The sequence below is a fragment of the Dipodomys spectabilis genome, unplaced genomic scaffold, assembly GCF_019054845.1.
Source record: "Dipodomys spectabilis isolate Male_0828 unplaced genomic scaffold, ASM1905484v1 ptg000145l, whole genome shotgun sequence".
NCBI classification, from domain to species: Eukaryota; Metazoa; Chordata; class Mammalia; order Rodentia; family Heteromyidae; genus Dipodomys; species Dipodomys spectabilis.
The window spans coordinates 25799406-25816042 of NW_024870822.1; the positions used below are offsets into that span (position 1 = coordinate 25799406).

At 44.8% G+C, this 16637-nt stretch overlaps 1 protein-coding gene across 3 annotated transcripts in view; it reads right to left on the minus strand.

The window, feature by feature from the left end:
* Ppfibp2 (PPFIA binding protein 2) overlaps nt 1-16637 on the minus strand; it is a 137543-nt gene that overhangs the window by 72665 nt on the left and 48241 nt on the right. Inside the window, exon 1 of one of the 3 annotated variants that reach the window (XM_042691366.1) lies at nt 2738-2949. The exons of the other annotated variants lie outside the window; for them this stretch is intronic. Coding sequence (XP_042547300.1) covers nt 2738-2785 — 48 coding nt within the window. The 5' untranslated portion in view covers nt 2786-2949. Of the gene's footprint in view, nt 1-2737; nt 2950-16637 lie in introns of those variants that run through there. 3 annotated transcript variants of the gene reach the window in all.

Consider the following 16637-nt stretch of genomic DNA (forward strand, 5'->3'; position numbering starts at 1 on the left):
TCTGTATGGAAGAAGGAAGGAGATGCACTTCTACCGCTAGAAGCATAGGTCTTCAGAAACCTGTGCTCCCCTTAAGGAAGCACATGGAAAGGGGCAAATGAGTTGGTAAGACCTGAGCTAGATGAGCCCCTGGAGGGAGGGGGTCCAGCAAAGGATTGTGTGGGAAAAGAGGGGCCCAACGTGGTCAGATACAGAGAATGGGAATCAGACAGGAGTAGGGTATTTGGAGTAGAAGCTTGGAAAACAGAGGGAGTGTACCTGAGAGAGATTAAAAGGTAAGAACTAAAAAGGTAAGTGGAGGACAGGTTGGAATATGCCTCACAGGTTAAATAAGTTAGAATTTAGAAGAATCTGAGCTTTCTCAGAGGTTAAGTTCTGGGAGCTCAGGATCAGGATCATGGGATAGAAAGACTTTTTTTTTTTTTTTGCTCATGAGAGATTATGAAAATCTGCTGGTTGTATTTTGGGTGAAGAACAAGGAATCAGAGAGCACTCGATCATGGTATGTTCTGCTGCTAAGACACATCCAATGCTGCCACTTTATGTTTTTGTTTTTAATGATTATTAGAACTCTAGAAATAGAAGAGAAAGCACCTGTTTTGCCAGGAGCCATGCTGGGGAGTGGGAGCCCCCTTGGGCTTGGCGCTTCCCTCAGCACGCTTCCAGCCATCCTCGACACCAGAGCTTACAACTTGAAGCTTTCACAGTGTACGGTGAAAAGACTTAGGGTCTCCAGGCTCCACAGACAGAATATCTGCCAAGGATCAGAGCTACATCTGTCCAGCAGTGAGGATGGGGTTCCTGTATCTCCAGGCACACAGAGACTGGAAGGGAGTGGTGAGAAGCTTCGCGTTGGAAATGTGGAGATAAAGGCTAAGTAATTGGGAAGTGTGCTTCTTATTTCCCCCAGCACGCCACCTCCGCCCTCAGTGAGGCTTTTTAGGTGCAGACTGTTGTCAAGATGTCTGATATCCCAGCATGCTCCCTTGTGGCAGCCATGGCCACTCCAAAGCAGGGGCCAAGTACAGGCAGGCCCACTGATGGGTTCTAAACCAATCATTTTCAACATATTTGGCAGAAGAGATGAAGAAAGAACCAGACAGGAGAACAGAGTTCAAGACCAGGAGACCCACCAAAAGCTAACACACAACTAACCACGGGGAGGTTCTTAGCTTCTCTTGGGCTTTGCTAAATGAGGGGTTTGCATTGGCTGACCCCCCCGACTACAAGCCATCCAGTGCCATAATTATGCTCAGCTGCTTCATTTTTCAAACACAGCCCAGCAGATGCCACATTATAACTAGAGCAATTTTCTTAAAATACAAATTGGACGCCTCAGTGTATTCCGTATCGCCTTCTTAATACAAGTCCCCTGCCAGACAAATCACTGTCACCAACCACCCTCAACCACAGCCTTCATGTCCTGTGATCTGGTATCTGTCTTCCTCTACCCGCCATCATCACTTAGCTCAGCCACACTGGCTTTTTCTGCCTTGAAACCTGCCAGCCTCCATCCTGCCTCAGGCCCTCTGCACGTACCATTCACGTTACCTAAATGTTCTGCACTACTCCTACTGCTCTTTAAGGTTTCTGTAAAGTGTTATTTCCTCAAAGAGAGCTCCCTGACCTTTACTTCTCAACTATCAACATCTGTTCCGGGCCTTCCAGTGCCCTTCTTCACTGTACTTATTAGTGTATAATAAGAGTTTACTTCCTGGGGCCCTGCAGCCTCCACTTCCTCCAGAAGTGGTAAATACACAGGAGATTGGCTCTCCTTTACTCAGCTGTACACCCAGCACCAGGAGCTCAGTATTTGCAGAAGGAGGGTTTCAGCGTGCATGTGCACAAACTACCAGCCATGTGTTTGGGGTGGGGGTGAGCACAAGTGCATCTTCCTGGCCGGAAACTCCCTAGACCTCCTTTCCTTCTGCAGTTACAATGTCAAACCTCTTATCTGTCAGCTGCTTTTGCTCTTCTTGCCACTGAAAGATATCCAGCCTAAAATTCCTCAGTGCCGAGACCAACGCAAGTCTGTCTCAGTCAATTTCAAGGCAATAACCAAAGAGAACACCTGAGTTTTTCGTGTGACATGATCCAGCCCCCAACCTTCACCCACTTCCCACTGCCCACTTTCATGCAGATGCCCTTCCAGCCCCGCCCCCACAAGAAGGGCATCAACAGTTGAACAACTCAAATCCTGGGCTTCAGAGTGTTGGGAAGAGGACTCCCCTAGAACCTTCCTCCGGCAACACAGAAGCTCATTCAGCTGGCACGTTGTACCCACCACTCCGGATAACATCAGAGTTGAGAAGGAGTTAAACAACTTCCGAATTCAGAGTGTTTAGGAAGAGTGAGAAGCTTCTGCACTGGGTCCTCAGACCCCAAAGTGGTAGACACCTTTCTTTTCTTTTTTCTGGTTACAGTGTTTAGAGCTGGTTTAAGAGACTAAGTTACAATAACTACTTTCCCTCACTCCATTCTTGCCTTTCTGTGTATAGAGGCTCATTCACCAGAATGTCAGAGCAGAAACAAAGACAGCTGACTCTTTTCTCCCCTCATGTCTATAATTAGATTCTCATGAAGAGCCTGGCTATCACAGGGCTCTGCTGGACAAATACCTCCCCCTAACACACACGCATGCACGTGCATACACACACACACAAACTCCAAACACCCCAAAGTGTCTCTCCCCTCACTCCTCTCCACGGAGACCCAAACAAAGCGGCCAGTCACTTACCCTCTTCAGCCACGAGAAATGCTTGTAAACATCAATGTCCCCATCCATTCTGGGCACCCATGTCAGCAGTTAGAGTCCTTGGTTGAAAAAGCTTTTTTTTTCCCCCCCTTGGCTAAGGACCAAGCCCTCTCTTCCTTGGCTCTGCCCCTCTTCCCCTCCGAGACACCAGGCTGTGTTCAGATTTCCCCACTTGCTTAGCCTGTGTCCTTCAGCCTTTCCCTAAACAGTTGCAGATACACTAGGAGTCAGACTAGACTGTGCTGCTCCAGGGTCCTCCCCCACCACCCCCACAGGCAGGCGCGTGTAATGACACACACACACACACACACACACACACACACACACACACACACACACACACACACACACACACACACACACAGAGGCACCCTGCCTGGGGCTCAGAGCCCCAAGGAGCAATCAAAACTTACATAAAGGTGGGGGTGGGGGAGAAAAGATTTGGACAGGAGTTGTAAACACAGACACAGACACACAGACACACAGACACACAGACACACAGACACACACACACACCACATTCTCCTCTGTGATAATACCAGAGCCTGCCAGAGGAAAACAGTCCTGAAGAAAATTCCTTGTCTGGCTTCTCTCTTCTGGAGTGGCTGGAACTCATTACTGAGAGCCCCTGATTTCCTGTCTCTGCTTCACTCTGCCTTTACCCACGGGCTCCCAGCTGCTCTCAGTTTATTTGGGACTGGGGAGACAACTAAAAATAAGTCCTGCTCTCTGAGGAGCTTGCTGTTCCCACACACAGCCTGACCCCCACCTCAAAGCCCACGCCTTCCCCCTTACAGGCTTGCGACAGGCACCCAGGGGAAAGCCTGATGTCTCCAAAAACGAACAGATTCAGAACCAGCTCCAGTCCAGGTCCCAGGCCCTACAAAGTACCAGACCAGTGCCCGGCGTTTGCTGCCCTTGGCAAGGCTGGCACTATCCACCGGAGACCAACTGTGGCAATGTTTGCTACTTGTTCTCTCAGGGGAGCGTGGCTCCGGGCTGGCAGCTCCCTGGTGGCTATATTCCATACCAGGGCTACTGCTTCTGTTACATCCCAGGCCTGCCTCTCACTTGGTGCAACAGGGAGGTGGAAAGGGTGAGGCCGCTTCACGTGTGTTTCCCTGAGATTTAAGGAGCAGCCCTTGGGTGGGAAAGGAATCCTAGGAAAGCTGGAGGAAACAAAGCTGTGTCATATGTTGGCTTTCCAGGGTGGCCTCCCCAAAATGTCCCAGATGCCACTCCTCCCCACTCCATCTCCTCATCTTCATCTCCTTTGAGAGCACCCCTAAGAACAGCTTTTCTCCCTTGCCCAACCCTTAATGTGTGGCCTTTGGCTATGGCTGATTATGCAAGTGGTCTTTGATGTGGGTACAGTGGGTGCAGTGGTTACATGCAAGGGCCCTGCCCTCTGCTGTGCCATCATAAATGGCTTGCAGACACTCAGCATGTGACTGCCAAGGCCTTCCCATGTCTCTTCTGAAAATCTGGGCCTGAGGAAAAGCCCCTTCTGGGTATCAATAGCCAGAACCTGTATTCACCAAAGCCCCAAAATGTGGCCCACAAGACAGGGCAGAAGTAAGGCCTGGCAGCCTAGTTGAGGCAGGAGCCTGGGCAGGACAATCATAGGGGCAATGCAAGGAGAGCTCTGGCCAGCAGCTGGCATGGGGGAGGAATACATTCCTGGAGACACACCCAGATTAGAGGCCAGAAAGCAAAGCTGGCGCTGTTGCCCTGCTCTGAGGTCTAGATCCCTGTCCTCACTCTGGCCTAGTTCCACAGTGTGGACCACACACCCATAGCCCACCAGAGATAAGATATGTTAGTAAAGGGGAGTATTGTTCTTTTCTCTTTTCTTTCTAGAAACCTGGGGAAAGTCAAATGAGAAATTCAGTAGGTCAACATACACTTGTCCTGCACCCAAGACAAATGAAGCCAACTTCCTGCCCTGGGTAGATAAGGAATTACCACATGGCATGTAATAAGGTATAACTGGGGCTCCAGGGAAGATGAGGGTAAAATCCAAAATTGGATGATGGAGGAAGAGAAGCAGGGCTGAGTCCCACACTCTCTGTACCTCCTCACTTACGAATCCCCTGGGTGCTCTGCCAAGACCCCTTATCACACTGGTGAGGTGAACTATGGGCATCTTGACCAGGGGCACCTAACAGTGACCCATAGTTGAGTTTCAGAGGATCAGGTACGTCTTCAAATAGAATCAAAAATATATACAAAGTATGCAGGGATGGGAGAAACCCTTGCTTGTCTTGGAAGAGCATAGGGCCCTTCCATAGCTTCTGGTACGATGAAGGAGCAAGGCAGGAGGAGCAGGCAGGTGACTAGGTGATTACTTCTCAGCAGACTTATTAATCTCCTTGGAGAAGGAGCTGGGTACCTTGCGTCCTGACAGAAAGCTTTCCCTGTGGCCCCTCCTCCACTTCTTCCGGATCACTCTTCTTGTTAAATGAACCATGCTGTACTATGGGTCATGGTCAACAAGTCTCTATTACACTGGCCTGTAAGAAGTAATGGTTGGCAAGTCTTTACTGCATCAGGCTACAGGAAGTGGTGGCTGACACCAGCCGGTAGGAAGTGCATCTGATTTATGACTTACTTTTTTCTAACTTCTTTTCCTAACCCAATTCCTGGCACACATTCTCTTAATGAAAGAATGGACCTCAACCGCTGAGACCAGTAAAGTTAAAATTCTACCTACTTGGGGATAAAAGAGAGAGACTTGAAGATCTGTTTCACCAGAGTAAAGATATTTCATTCAAAGAAGAGAAAGCACAGAGCCAAGGTTACCTATTAGCTCCACTCATATGTGATGGACAAAGGTGGCCTGCTGAGGAAGAAAGGGAAGGAAGGGAAAAGGGAGGGAAGGGATGAGGAAGAGGGAGGGAGCAAAGAATCCAAACAAGCTGAGCTAAATTCTTGACATATTTTTATGCATCCTCGAGCAGAAATTCTTAACCTTAGTCTTTTAAATTTTTTTCTCTTTAAAACACCAAAGTGTATTTTCCTTCCATGTAATATAATGCTCAAATTCACAAAATAACACTCCAAAGGCTCTAAGAGCAGAATGCAGGAATGAAAGGGTTGGAGAGAGGTGAGATGGGGTAAACACAAAACCTTCAGCCACCTCCTCACGATTCCTGAGTGCTCATCCTTATCACTCTGGTGAGGTGAACGATGGATATCTGACATTCACCCTCAGTGGCTCTCCTGACTAGAGGTGCTTTACAGTGGTCCACGGGTGGGCTTCAGAGGATAAGTCTCTGAAAATATCTACTAGATATACACAAAGTCTCTATGTCTCTGAAAAGTTTTCATCAGATTATCCAAGTGGTCCATGATTCTCATGAAGCAAGAAGTCTGGCTTTCATTTGTCCTAAGCAGTTACTCCTGCAGCTTTAGGCTGCTTCCTCTTCCCATTAGACTGTTCCTGTGAGGTACAGTCTCAGGGGCCACCAAGCGCACACAATTAAAGGTCACCATGCTGACCCTGACAGCCCTCAGGGCCTTCCTAGAAGTACTTCAGTCATCTGCAACCAGACTGAACTCATTACTGTTGGGAACATGAGGCAGCCAGCTGAGGCCAAGCACAGAAGACTATGGGACTAAGTGACTGGGAGTGGAAATACAGCTAAGAGGCCACAGTGGACATGTTTAGAAGGGAGAATTGTGTGGCTTGCCCTTGCCCTTATCCTGGGGTCTAGAAAAGAACCTTAGGATCATCACCTACCTAGCTGGGGTTCCATGGAATGGCTGAATGGGATCCTGTTGGCCACCAGGAATGAGCAGTCTCTTAGTGGGCTAAACCTGCTCAGCCCTGAGCCTTGGCCTCTGGGCCATGGTGACAGCTGCTAAGGATACCTCCTCATCAGCTACAGCTTGTCCTACAGCCGACATGCTACCTAGTGGCCCTGGCTTCAGAAATGGGGTTGTTAGGGGAGAATTGGGCAGGAGTCCTGACCATGAAGCATAATCCTGGCCACCATCATCCATGTCTCCTGAGTCTATAACATGGAGAACTCACCTCCAAAATGAGCTGGGACAAAGCCCATGCATATTGTAGACTTTGTGGGCCATAAAGCCTCTGTCATATTCGGTTTTGCTATTTGAAGCCTGAAAGTGGCCATAGCCAAGGCCTAAACCAGCAAAATGTGGCTGAATTCCAGTAAAACTTTATTTATGGATACTGAAATGCGAATGGTATATCATTTCCACATCACAGATTATTCTTGTGATGTTTCTTCAGTCATTTAAAAATGTGAAAATCATTCTTAGGTATCTGATAAGCAGTGGTCAAATGTGGTCTAGGTTTGTTGGCTAAGCCCAAGGTTAGGACAAAGCTCTTAGAAGATGCTCATACTGCTGGTCCACACCAGGAGAAGTAAGAGGTAATGGAACTATTTTCATAGGTTTCTTAAAGCACTGGGTATCAGAAGCTAGAATTCCTGGAGCTTCCAGGGCTGCCTGACCGCTAGTGGGTGCTGAAGTACAGAAGGTTCTGGGTATAATTTAACATGCTTCTTTGTGGGTAGAGGGTAAGTAGGTATCTACATATTCAGACCTCAAGTTAGGCTAACCTGCCAGCATCCTCTGTCAGATCCTCTGGGCTGGAGGCAGGAAATTTAGTGGGAAGGATTTATTTGCTCTTTCACTAGTGTTTGCACATTCTTGGTCATTTATAAACACCGGTTCTGAGGGACTGAAATAGTCTTTTGGTCAGGTCTGAAAGGATCCAGATTGCTTAGAATTTACTTGCTTGCGGGTAAGGGAGGGGATTAAAAAAAACAGGAAGAGGAAAACTGCTAAATGTTCGGTAATGGAAAGCTCATCTAATGCTGAGTGCTGTGCAAGGAACACTGCAATCAAAATCCCTCAGAGTTTGGGGATCTTCCCTAGGGCACAGCTGGCAGATACCTGGGCCAGAAACTGGCTCCTGGAATGTGAAGAGCTACCCTGCTACACCCCAAAGTAGGCACTGGGAGCAAGGGACTCTCCAAGTGAAATTTCAGGTCAGTGTTCCAGGGACCAGCTCACCACATAACACCCTTGGCTTTTCTCCCTCAGCCCCCACAGTGGAGGCCTCCCCTGCCTATTCTCTGTCCACTGGTTTCCAAGGAAAATGAGAAAGAATTTTCCTTTCCAGCTGACCCAGATACACTGACCAGCAGTTTTACTATTGAGAGAGAGATAGAGATACTTTCTTTCTTTCTTTCCCATCTAAAAAAAAAAGGGAGGGGGTGAGAAAAACCTATTTTCTCAAATAAAACCCAGATATTATTCCTGTTTCTAAGGATTTAGACTTCCCAGCATTTGTCCCTGACTCCCACCTACTGGCTACTTCAAGTACTGCATGGGAACAAAGAACCATCATTACCCGTACAGTCCAGGATTGGAGTCCTTTGGGAGAACTAGATGGAGAATGGGGAAGAATGATGGAAAGGGTTAGTAACACTGATCAAGGTGCATTATACTCCTAAACTGACATGTTGAATGGTAACCCCTTTATGCAAATAACTAAAGATAATAAAAATATATCTTTTTTAGAAGGTAAAGAGGAAGGATAAGGAATGCTAGCATCTACTTATTTCTCAGCTTTCACTCAACTCCATACCTGACATAGATGCAAATAAGAAACCCACATTGGAAATTGGTTCATGCAGTGTTTGTCTCTCTGCCTCTCTTTTCACCACCCTCTACCCCCCCCTCATTTTTTTCCTTCCTCCTCCTTCCTCTCTCTTTCCTTTCCTCTATTTTCCCTCCTTTCTGTGCTGGTGAGTAGGAGCCTCCTACATCCTAGGTAAGCAGCAATAGTGCTGAGATACATCCCAGAGTCCCCCTTTCTCTCTTTCAAGATCCACTGGAAAAGGTTTTCCTCTAAAGTTTTGTCTGTAGCTTTTCAAAATTAAAATGTTTAACACAAATCGATCTAGACCTGTCTTTTGTTCCCTGCCCCGAGGAGAATAGAGAGACAGAAATGAATCACACAGCAAGGGAAATTCAGGCTCCAATTTTCTAATCCATACAACAGCTTTCTCTCCACATCTTTTTTGCAACTCCTCTGGCTTTTCAATATGGTAAACAGATTTGCCTCTTTGAGCAGAATGAAAGATTACAAGCGGAATCTGGCAGGAACACATGGGCTTTGTTTGAGGAGCGGGGAACTGAAGGAGCCGCCATCTGTGACAAGGTGGCATGCAACTGAGAAGGGGGGGGCATGCTTCTCCTGAGCCTGGGTCTCTTTCTTTGCTCTTTGAGTTCCAGAGGTAACTGAAGTAGCCAACATGCAGAATGGCTTTCTTCATTCTCGCTGGGATGCAGGCCTCAGCTGAGCCCTGACATCTCCATAGACATCTTTATAAACTCTCCAAATTGACTCTGCTTAGGAAATTAAGAGATTTGGGCAGATAGGATTCATAGCTTAGAATTATAAAGAAGCTCCTCAGTACAGGCCAGAGAACAAACCACATGATAGAATGCCTGGCCAGATCTTACAGACCTGGACTTTTCAAATTATCAAACTGAGTGATTATTTCCAGTAGGGAAATCAAGCCTCAGAGGAGAGAAAAGGTTTGTGGTGCCTTTTAAATCTTTCCTACCTTCCACACTCCCTCACATTTGAGCAGCTTGCTTCCACCCTCCAAGGTATACTGAGTGGTGTACCTGCATCTTGCAAAAGAAAGCTTGGGCTCTCATTGGTGACCAAGCCTGAGGCATGCGGTTCTCTGCCAGACACTTCCCTTTCAACCTGAGCGATGCCCTGACTTGCCCTTGCCCTGTTGCTTGTAGGTTTGCCTGACTTCTCTGACTTCATTTTGAACCTTTGCCAGGGATTTTCTTGGTCCATATCCATAATATTAAACAGTAGGATAGACTGCCTGTTGGCATGTTAGAGAAGCACTCATAACCGCTTTGCCTGGAGACTGCTAGCTCAGGTATCTTTTGAGCATCACCCGAAGTCTAGAGACACTAATCACCATGGTGTACTAGCTACTATCTACTCCCTAGCTTTTCCTGTAGTCAATTGCTTGCAAACCCCATGTAAATCTGTGAGTCTCTACCACCTAACCTATCTCTGGATCACACTAAGTGAACTCCACTTAGCAAAGCCAAGCAAGTATAGAATGGTAGACACCCCCTCCAAGACTACAGGAAAGCCCACTTGAGGTACGGCCAGAATCCTGGAAGTAGTTACATTGGCACCAGACCCTTCTTGCCTGGGGTACATGCCAGAGACACTGAGGAGTATCTTGCTCCCTTCTGGATGTCAGGACCATCTGGTAAGCTTCATGAGCTCCTGACTGGAAATATCCACACACTCCAAAGGACATCAGCCTGTGTTCTACCACAGTAGAGGGAGAGGGAGAGGGGCTGTTCCTATCTGGAACTTGGCTCCGAAGCTATCACAACAGAGGTGCTTCAGCCTTTCGAGAGGGCAGGGAGTTCATCCCCTGAGGACACTGACCCTAAGTTTTGCTCTATCTGCAAAACAGAGGAGACCACCTGCCCATTTCCTAAGGGTAACACTTCTGCTATGACTTAAGGTAGAACAGCAGCCCTACTTATGCTTCTTTGTAGACTAAGTCCTATTCACCTTAGATTCTAGGAAATTCCCTGAGCAAGAGCCTCATCCACCAGCTTTCCAGGCACAGGATGAAAATTCACATACAGATTCTGTTCTTAGACCAAAGAAGTCCAAAACTTTTGCTCCTGGTCTCACTGGGGCCCCAAATACTATCCTTAAATTCAGAGAGCCCCATACCTGCCTTCTCCAGCCTGAAGCTCACTTCTCTTAATGTTCACTGACACAGAGCAGTGCCCTCCCTCCCCCTAAGATCTGGAAACCTACTTAAAACCCAGCACCACTGAATCCTGGGCTCTACTTGATCTTTAGTATGGCCTATTTATAACCATCTTTAGATGGAGTCCTGGATAACAGGTCTCCTGCTGGCCATACTGGTCCAGCTTCATCTCAGCCCTGCCAAGACTCAGCAGAAGAGAAATAAGGTCTCCCATACCAATACCACAGAGCTGCCCACTGTAATGGACTAGGACAAGGAGCTGCCTCTCCATTTAAGATATATAGTCCATTCTTGTGCTAATCATCAGCCACTCCCCTACATCCACCACTGCTGCTTCAGCAGCCCCTTTCTCTTGTGGACTACAGATGCCACAGTGCTTGTGAAGCCTAAGGTCTTTGAAGAAAAATAGCAACAGAGGGGGATGAGGGAGGGAGGGAGGGAAGGGAAGGGACAGTGGGAGAACAACAAAGGAGCCGGTAACAGTGCTCCACAAGACATGTACTCATTACCTTACTCATGTAACTGTAACCCCTCTGTACAGCATCTTTACAAAAAAATAAAATTTAAGGAAAGAATAGCAACAGAAAGAGACCCTGTCTCCCAACATGTGACTCTTCTCCGCTGGCCACACTTGATTGATTCTGGTAGCCACCTTACCCAAGGGCAGATAATCCATAACTGTGCTTAAATGGAAAGTTTTAAATTTCTATTTTATATGCACTCATTTTTATACGTTGGCAGTATTTAACTCCAAAAATTATTAGATGGGCCAATTTTTTTCTCTTTAGGAATTTGATTTTTTTTTATTTATTTTTTAATTTTGTTGCCAAGGCGATATACAGAGGGGTTACAGTTGCATAAGTAAGATAGTGAGTACATTTCTTGTTGAACTTGTTACCCCCACCCTCATTTTTCTCCCACTTTTTTTTTTTTTGTACCAGTCCTGGTGTTTGAACTCTGGCCCTGGGGTTTGGCCCTGAGCTTCTTTTTGTTCAAGGCCACTCTACCACTAGAGCCACAGTGCCGCTTCTGGCTTTTTCCCGGTAGTTTATTGGAGATAAGAGTCTCACAGATTTTCCTGCCCAGGCTGCAGTCCTCAGTTCTCAGCCTCCTGAGGAGCTAGGATTATAGATGTGAGCCACTGGTGCCCAGCTATTGATTTTGTTTGCTCTTAATGTAGGAATCATGGAAATAATTTGTCAGTCAATCATAAGAAACAAAACTTAAATCCATATTGTTTGCAAGATTTCTCATCAAATCTTCAATTATGTACACTTTTTGTCATCAATTAAAAAAAGAACAAAAACTCAAATTTAAAGCTATTGTGACAGTCACTTTTGGATCTGCTTCCTCAGGGCCATTCATTTCTCCCCACTCCACCCTCTCCATCATTCCTTTCTGACAGGGATCACTCCCAAACATGGTGTACAGAAATGCAAATATAGCTCGTGAATCCTTCACTTTAAATGCTTGGGGCCACCAGTGTTTCAGATCTTGGAGTATTTGTATAGACTTCATCAGTTGAACACCTTAATGTAAACCTCTAAAATACTCCAAGATTTTGAATTTTTGAATTGGGGATGTTGCAACTTGTACTTGTTTTCCAAACCCGGCTTGTAGCTAGAATATGCACATGTGACCAAATCCTGACCAGTGGGCTAATGGGGAGTCTGTTGGGGATGTCAGGGAAAGATTTTCCCTCAAAGGCAGACAAGACAAATAGACAGAGACAGACAGAGAGAGGAAGGAAGGAAGGAAAGAAGGAAGGAAGGAAGGAAGGAAGGAAGGAAGGAAGGAAGGAAGGAAGGAAGGAGGGAAAGAAGGAAGGAAGGAAGGAGGGAGGGAAGGAAGGAAGGGAGGTAAGGAAGGAAGGAAGGAAGGGAGGGAGGGAGGGAGGGAGGGAGGGAGAGAAGGAGGGAGGGAGGGAGGGAAGGAGGGAGGAATGGAGAGGGGGAAAAATAATGTTTGTGTCTAAGAGGTCACATTGCCCAGAGCCTTAGAAGCCATCTTGTAAAGCTTGGGGCCATGCTTGAGGAAAAACCCATTCCTGAAGAGAGTGGAGCATCAAGATGGGAAGAGCAAGAGTCTGTGAGGTCATCCAGAGCAGCTGAGCCAACCTCTGGATTTTGACAGTGATATACAAACCTCTTTATCGTTCATATATTTTACTGGAGAGAGTATCCCAACTGATTCAGAGGTTAGAAGGCAGAGTTGGACTGTATCAGGTCACTGTTATGGCAGAGAAGTACATTAGTTATGTGGCAAAGTCAATGTGTCTGCAGGAGAAGATGGAACAAGCACATAAGGGGCCAGGCTCTGATTTGTCCTCGGTAATCTTTCAGATTCCCTCACTTGTTCTAATCCTTATCTTAATTCACAAATGATTCTTTTTTAAAAATAAGTCGGGTGAGTTAAAGCAATTTGTTAATAATTCTGTGATTAAGGCAATGTTTCTTAAACCTCAATGTTGCCTAGGAATCACCTGAAAGGATTCAGGTATAGAACAGGGGCCCACAGGGGCCCATCATCCACATTTTTCACAGGCTACTCGGGGATACCAAAGCTGTTAGACCACAGACCAAAGTTTGTGTAGCAAGACCTTCTAATTAAGAGGACTGCTCTAAAATACCCAGTAAGTTTGAACACTGCTCTGAGTTCTATTTCCATACAGATAAGAACTACTGTGGAATGTATGTATAACCAAAGTGTAAACAAACTGTAGGTCTTTAAGACCTAAAACACAGACAGGCCATCTCTGTTCAGAATCAAAACCTTTAACGTCTAGCTCTGATTTCCTGGAATGTTTATACGAACTTCTGACCCCTAAAGATACACCATTTATAGGTTGCTGGTAGCCATGATTACTCTAAAAGATTTATGAATGCAATAACTTCCAGGGGAATCTTCTTTCTAGAGGAGAACATTTCCTAGACCATAGTAAATAATCCCCAAATAAATCTAAACCTGAACACAAGCTGTTTTCTGTAATGCATCTTGCAAACTCCAACACTACCATCATCTGCCTTTGACAAAAAATAATTTAAACAATTTCCAGAAAAAATTTTCAGAGTTGATCAAATTTTCATATCATACACTAAAAATATCAATGTATTAGTTAGCTATTAAATAAAAATCAGACCATTTGAGGTAGATACTGATGAATAGGTTTTTCACCTGAGTTTAAGACAGGACATTTTAGGGCCAAAAGGAAAAGAGGAAACCCAAAGAGTGGCGCAGTTAATTACAATTTCTTAATTCTATATATCACCATTCACAGTATTGAAAAACAAAGTAAGGAAAACATATGCCACCTATAAAACAAAGGGGGTATTAAAGGCTATTTAAACATGGAAGCACTAAAATCCTATACAAGAAAGAACACAGATTAGGATGCTGGTACAGACTCATCCAAGGGGCTTTGGGTATTTTCTGTGGTGTAAAAAAAGAAAATATTAGAACTAATTTTTGACAGATTCCTTAAAACTATCCTGCTGGAAGGTTTTCATTTTAATAATTTAAATAGATTATAAATACTGCATATATGAACATGGATGTATGGAGATTAGTTTTTAAGATAAGGTATGCGATTACAGCTTAGAAATCATACAGAAGAATAATAGTAAAAATAAGAAAAAAATCAGCTGGAGATGTAGCTCAGTGGTAGAAAGCCTGCTAAGCATGTACAGGCCCTAGATTTGATCCCTACCACCACTGAAAAACAATAACAATATCATCATCATCCATACATTTTTTTAATAAAGGAAAAATGTTCAGCCTTCTTACTAAAAAAAGAAATGTAGAATGCAAAAAATAAGAAAGAAAACTCTTTGCCTTATGAAATTACTAAGGCTGTTTTGTAATCATTGTGTGATAGATTCACTTCAAAACCTCACAATAAAAATATATAGATATGATGATGTATATCTGTAATCCCTGCTACTTAGGAGGCAAAAATCGGAAGGATCACGATTTTAGGCTGGATCAAGCAAACCAATAGCTGAGCATGGTTGTGCATGTCTTTCATCCTAGCTACATGGCAAACCAAAATCAGGAAGATTATGGTTCCAGGCCAGTTCAGGTTAAAAAAAAAAAAGTTTGCTGAAAACTGACCTGGAAAAATGTTTCAAAAGTCTTAAGGGTATCAATACTTTCAGATCAGAGTTCCAGATTTAGAAATCTGTTTACTCACTGTTTATCTAAAATGAAATTTAGCTGCACATACTATATTTTAACTGGTTGCCCTCCTTGAAGTCTATAGACTTTAGGAAATATCTAGAAGTAAGAACAAATATTTCTGGACAAAGATGTTCATTACAGAAATGCCATGTATTTGTGAAAGGTTTAAAATAGTCAAAATGTCAGAACTGGAGAACGTATCACATAAAGTACATCCATATAAGATGACCAAAAGACATCCATGCTCACTGTAAACTGTACAGAGAGGAACAAAATCCAGCTATTTCTAATCTGTAGGCAGATGGCTTTTGTCCATAAAGACACTTCAGTGAAATCTTCCATTTACATGACAGTTAACACCTGGGCAGAGTAAGAGCAAGCTAGTAAAAAGAGTCCCTGGAGCTTAACAAAAAGGCTCTTAGAAAGACTCTTGTGATTGCTTATGATGTGCCTGGTGAGCCCAGGTCATCCTCCCTATTTTAAAGTCAGCTGATCTGACATCTTAATTCTATCTGCTAACTTCTCCTTTGCTGTGAAGGTAACATGTTCACAGGTCCTGTCCATTAATACATGACATCTTGTGGAGGCCACTCTTTGTTGTCCACCATCTCAGTATTAACTATCATTAACTATCATATCATCTCAGTATTAACTATCATATCATCTCAGTATTAACTATGATTAACTATCACATTGGGCAGGCATTTTTTTTTATTAACTACCTATCACCCTGGTATACACATATTATACAGGACAGCAGGCAGACTGCTTAGGTAATGAAAATATTGAATAACACATATAATGAATTTAATGAGGAACTGTTCAGTGTTCAGAGGAAGGCATGAGGATGAACCTGTACTGACAGAGGCCTCTAGAACAGAAAGGTGGCTAAGATAACTGGGACATAGCCTGTCTAATTACTAATGAGATAGCCACCTTGACAGGGGTGTCTCAGCTTCCTTGGTTTGTGGTCTCCAGCCTCAATCCTTCCTTCCCAAATGAATGCTGCTATTCCTGACCTCCAACCTCTGTGTATACTTCTCAATTTTCAATCAGGTCTATAGGGCTCTAGTATTAGAGGACTGCTTTCTAAATTTCACCTCAAGCTCAGCTTAGATGTCACAGCCTTTTTCCTTCCCTCTCTTTCTACCTCCTTGCCTTTCTTCCTCCACCATTTAGATCATTCTTTCCTTCCCTTCTTCCTTCCCTCCTTCCCTTCCTCCCTCCATCCTTCCCTTTCTTCCTCTGGCTTTCCAACATCTGTCCTCTAGTCCTCAATAGTTACATCCCAGATTATTTCCCCTGTGGGTTAGCTCCTAACCATTCCCAGCTATTACCAAATCTCTTAAGATTGACCTGCTAGTCTCCATGCAAAAACATATGGGTAACTAAAGCCCAAAGCAAAGCTTAGTTACAGATCTGCCTCCACTATAGATAGGCAGATCTGTGGGCCTAATCAGGAAAGAACAGAAGAGTTAGCAAGTATGCATTCCATTCTAGGAACAGAAAGTAGTTCTAGGGAAAGGAGTAGAACAAAACAGAACAAAGAAATAAATGAAGCAAGCAGGCTCTAGGCTTTGCTAAGAAACAAGGACTTATAGGATCCAGTTGAGAACAGAAATCCTGTCCAGGGACTGAACTCAGTAAGTAGTACTTGTAATCTTGGGTGCTGGGTGTTTAACCATGGTTGTCCTTCTCTGACTCTGGATTTCCTCTTCTCAGAACAGAGATGCTGTAGACCCCCCAAGAAGGTAGCATGTTATAGCTCAAGCTGCTTGATTGGGACTAAACTCCTGCTGGGAAGGTCCACCCAGTGGCCACTGCCCAAAGCTGAATGAGAAGCAAGAAAGGGGTGGAGAATGTAGAAATAAATCAATAGCAATGACTATGGTGGC